General features: G+C 42.7%; 1 protein-coding gene across 1 annotated transcript; it reads right to left on the reverse strand.

Annotated features, from left to right (window-relative positions):
• Positions 1-804: 804 nt before the first annotated feature.
• On the reverse strand, positions 805-4,539 carry LOC116006566 (receptor-like protein kinase 5). The gene is made up of 2 exons (XM_031246996.1): positions 1,713-4,539; positions 805-1,503 (listed from the first exon to the last, which is right to left on the reverse strand). Exons 1-2 carry the CDS (start codon positions 4,327-4,329, stop codon positions 1,046-1,048), a joined length of 3,075 nt encoding a protein of 1,024 aa, XP_031102856.1. The 5' UTR covers positions 4,330-4,539; the 3' UTR covers positions 805-1,045.
• Positions 4,540-4,745: the final 206 nt, after the last annotated feature.

Consider the following 4,745-nt stretch of genomic DNA (forward strand, 5'->3'; position numbering starts at 1 on the left):
TTTTTTTTTTTTTTTTTTTTTGTTTCAGCACAAGCAAGCAAGCAGAATATGATAACATAATTCTTAAACCACACACCCAACAAAGTATATATATTGGCCCTGAAAGGGTTAATCTTAACCTCATTAGGAATTTTTGGGTGTTTTTTGCATAGAAAGAACTTGAAGGTGGGTTTTTAAACAAATAGGGAGTGGGGGTTTTTGGGGGGTTTATTCCTGCTATTTTAGTTTTTTTTTTTGTGAGGCCCACTTACAATTGTAAAAAATGGAGAATGAAGATTACATATGCGCGTCTAGCACACCTATTGGGCACATGCAGTGCACCGCGTGCATAATTTTATTATTTTTTTTTTTTGGTCAGCACATTTTCTTTTCTTTTCTTTTCGTTTCTTTTTCTCATATTTCCCTCTCTTATCTCTGTTACTTGTTCTGTAAAAAATTCTTTTAAAAAAATCATTACAAATATGAGGTTGCTCTAACAGGAAGAAATTGATCTATTTATAAGTCTCCTCTAGTTGGATTAATGGATCGTCCATCTAAAAATGAAAACAAAATGCAAGTCGTTATAAGGAGTTCTAAAATACATATACAAAGTGTATACCATCTAATTACCCTATTTCCTTTATGGGGAAGAAAGAAAACTGATGGAACCCGCAAATATTGAAAAAACGGCAATTATTGTTGTATTTTTGAAATTAAGTGAGATAGTAGATGATGAGGCTCACAAAAATTTAGGGAACTAATGAAACCATAGTAGGAATGTCTATGCTCCGATCCAAACATTGTGCCATTACTTCAAACCCGAAAGAAATCAAAATTACTGCATTTGCCATATCAAAACCTGGGATTAATTAAAATAACAAATATACAAGACTGGTTATTATATTACAGTATATGTTACAGAATTCTACAACCTAAGACACACACAACAATACCACGTACTATGCTTTATGCTACACGTACCGCTATTAATTTAACACTTTTAATTTAATACTACTTGTTTGATGTTTTGAGTTATGGCTTCATTACCATCTAAATCACCTCAGTATTACACACTCAACATCAGATTATCATCATCACTTTCATCACCTATCTTCCTCGAGCTGCGTTTATAGCTTGCCAGATACTTGTCACCGTTGCCTAGGAGGGGCGCCACGTCGCAGTTTTTCCCAGACATCTTCCTCTCGAACTTGTCCAGAGGTCTGCAGCTCTGCAGAATCTGCACGACTTCTTTCATGGACGGCCTGCTGGAAGGCGATGTGCTGGTGCATATGAGCCCGAGAGTGAACACCGTCTTCATCTCATCCAAGAAGCCCGGTTTCTTGATCTCCCCGTCCAACATTTCGTCAATGCTGTTCGCTTCTGCATAGTTCTTCCACGCCCACTCTGCGAGGCTCGTGTGCTCCTCCCCGAAGTTTGGCTCCCTCCCTGTCACGAGCTCCAGCAGCACCACCCCGAAGCTATAGATATCAATCTTCTCGTTCACTCTCGTTGTGTATGCATATTCTGCAATCAACAATGCAGAATGTTAATTACATACATATATAACCAACTATGAAGGTTGAGAAAGTAGCTATGATGAACAGATACTACATTGTAACAGAGTCAGTAGTACTCAAAAAAAAAAAAAAAACTATGAATGTGCATATGTTATAGAATCATCATTTTTTTTAAATCGAATATGGAAAAAGTGTCGAGGAACGAAACAAGAAGACCTGGTGCAAGATAACCGAAGGATCCAGCAACAGCAGACATGGTGTTTAGTTCACCCTTCTTGGCTAAAATCTTTGCTAGCCCGAAATCAGCTATCTTCGGGTTGAACTCAGAATCCAACAAGATATTGCTGGATTTCACGTCCCGATGAACTATAGGCGGGCTGCAGTCGTGATGCATATAGCACAGCCCATGAGCAGCTCCAATGGCAATCTGCAATCTTTTAGGCCAATCCAATCCTATCCCTTGAAAGGACCCTCTCTTCTTGGGATGCAGCCATCTGTCAAGGCTTTCATATTCCATATACTCATACACCAACAGCTTTGATCCGTCACTCGAAACACAACACAACAGTTTAACGATGTTCGAATGTCTGATCGAGCCTAGTATCTCGACCTCAGCTAGAAACTCCCTCTCGAGAGTATGGTCCAGTTTTCTGTCATTCCAGATCCTCTTCACAGCAACATACTCCCCTAACTTCCCCGTCGAGATCTTGTACACTTTTCCTGAGCCACCGCTACCAATCATATTGGTTTCTGTCAAACTCGACAGGATATTCTCCTCCGAGAAATCCAACTTCTGGAACGAGGTTACCTTCCAGGTCGCGATATCAAGAATGTGCTTCTTGTTCCTGTAGTCTCGGAACATGTACAAGGTTACTACAATTGTGACCAGGAAGACGGTGACTGCCAGAACTAGGATCAGAGCAAGAATCCTAGGCGAGAGGCGGTTAGAGCCGCGAGTTTGGGCCTGGCAACCTGGGAGTTTAAGGTTGTGGGAACAAAGATTGGGATTGTTCAAGAAACTGGTTTCAAAGGCCATGTTATCAAATTGGTCTGGGATGTTCCCAGAGAGTTTATTTGAGGAGAGGTTAAGGCTAGTGAGCCTAACATGGCCTAATTCCGGGGGGATTGAACCAGAGAATTGGTTCTGGGATAAGTCCAGATCAAGAAGGTCAGGCAAAGAAGCAATGGCTGCTGGGATTTCGCCGGAAAGGTGGTTTCCGGCGAGATTCAAGGTGGTCAACGATGACCATGAGAGGATTTTGGATGGGAGTTCACCGGAAAGAGAATTTCCAGCAAGATTCAGCTCACTGAGATGAGAAAGGGCAGTGAATTCCACCGGAATGTGACCGGAAATCTGGTTGTTACTCGCCTGAAACACAATAATTGTCTTCATTGATGATACGCCGGCGGGGATTTCGCCGGAAAATCTGTTGTTGTTGATCTCCAACCGCGTGAAATTCTGTGCTACCTTGCTCGGAATCTGGCCGGAGAATGAGTTGTCGCTCAGCATCACGCTAGTCAAATTCTTCAGAGTCCAAATCCCCGCCGGAACTTCCCCGGAAAATCCATTGCTGTAAAGCTGAATAGTCCTCAAAGCGTCGCAATTCTCAAGTGATCTCGGGATTTCCCCGGTCAGATTGTTTTCATACGCGGTTATCCCAGTGAGAGCCTTGCCGGCGCACAAATTCTCCGGCAGGTTTCCGGTGAACCTATTGCCGAAAACCTCAAAGGCTTCTAGCCGGGAATGAAGCCCCAATTCAGGCGGCAAAATCCCGCTTAAATTATTCGTGAAAACCTTAAAATTTTTCAGAGATGAAATTCGCCCTATGCTTGGTGGAATTTCACCATACAATTGATTTGAAAAGAGATGTAAAACCTCTAGTCTCTGTAAGTCTCCAAACCCGCCTGGGATTTCGCCGCTCAAATTGTTCATTGACAAATCGACCCGGGACAATCTCGAAGATTCTGCAAAACCCGACGGGATATGACCCGAAAACCCGTTTTTGAACAAAAAAACATCGCTGAGATTAGCGAGCAAGAACAATCCCCTAGGGATTTCGCCTTCTAAACTATTATAAGCCAAATCCAAATCCTCAAGGCTCAATAAATTCTCGAATCCTCTCGGAATTTCTCCGATCAGATTCGCGGCTCTCCACCAGATAACCTTCAGCTTCTTAAGGTTACCGAACTCCGGCGGGATTTTCGCCGGTAAGAAATTGTTGAACGACATTCCCAGGCTTTCCAGATTCGACAATTTTGAGATTTCAAAGGGGAAAGTACCGTCGAACAGATTGGAGTAGAGATAAAGCAACCGGAGCTCCGTCATGTTCCCGATCGTAGGCGGGACGTCGCCGGTGAAATTGTTGCCGCCGAGGTCGAGGTGCCGGAGGTTCCGGAGGCGATCAATGTCGGAAGGAATGGGGCCCACGAAGTAGTTCTGAGAGAGGTCCAAGTGCTCCAGCTTCGAGCAGTTATACAAACCCGTCGGAAACTTGTTCGGAATATAATTCCAGGAAAGATCGAGGACGGTGAGATTTTTAAGGCCGCAAATATTCGCCGGAATTTTAGACACGATGTTATAATCCTTTAAATGGATCCCGGTGACGGAGCCGTCGCCGGAGCACTCAATCTCCGGCCAGCTACACGGCGAGGAGGTGGCTTTCCATCCTTCAAGAGACGCCGGATTACCCCACCGCCGTTTCACCTCCAATAAGATATCACGGTCGGTCACCGGAGATTGCGAAATGACCGCAAAGGGCATTAAGCAAAACAGAAAAAGGAAAATATAAGATGGAAATGTGGAAAAGCACAGGGGTGAATTCGTCATTTCCATAGTCAAACGGCGGTTAACGGTGGTGGAGAGAAAGAAGAAAGGGGAAGTAAGGCGGTTGAGATTTCCGACTTCCCGGCCAAAGGTCGGTAAAGTTAACGTTAAAAAGTCAAAGAGTTGGTCAACATTGGAGTGTCACTGTGCCGCACAGAGTACGAGAAAGAGAGAGAGACAGCTGTATAAATGACAAGTTTAGGGTCAGTACTGGGTAGTGTAAATGAAATGTATGGAACAATTGGCTATTTATATATTTTTGGGATTCAAAACAAATTAGGGAGTATATTTGTATTAAAAAAATGTTAGTCGCATAAGAAATAATTACAATGGCACTAAAAATAAAATAAAAAGCACCGTATCTTTCTCCTTCTTTTTTTTTTGTTTTGTTTTGTTTTTGTTTGGTTTTTTTTTTTTTTTTTTTT

Source organism: Ipomoea triloba, chromosome 15, assembly GCF_003576645.1.
Source record: "Ipomoea triloba cultivar NCNSP0323 chromosome 15, ASM357664v1".
In the NCBI taxonomy this organism is placed as follows: domain Eukaryota; kingdom Viridiplantae; phylum Streptophyta; class Magnoliopsida; order Solanales; family Convolvulaceae; genus Ipomoea; species Ipomoea triloba.

Coding starts and splice junctions, on each gene's coding strand:
- LOC116006566 (XM_031246996.1), bottom strand. CDS start 4,329: ATGGAAATGACGAATTCACCCCTGTGCTTTTCCACATTTCCATCTTAT. Junction 1,504..1,712: donor CTTCGGTTATCTTGCACCAG/GTCTTCTTGTTT, acceptor TGTTGATTGCAG/AATATGCATACACAACGAGA.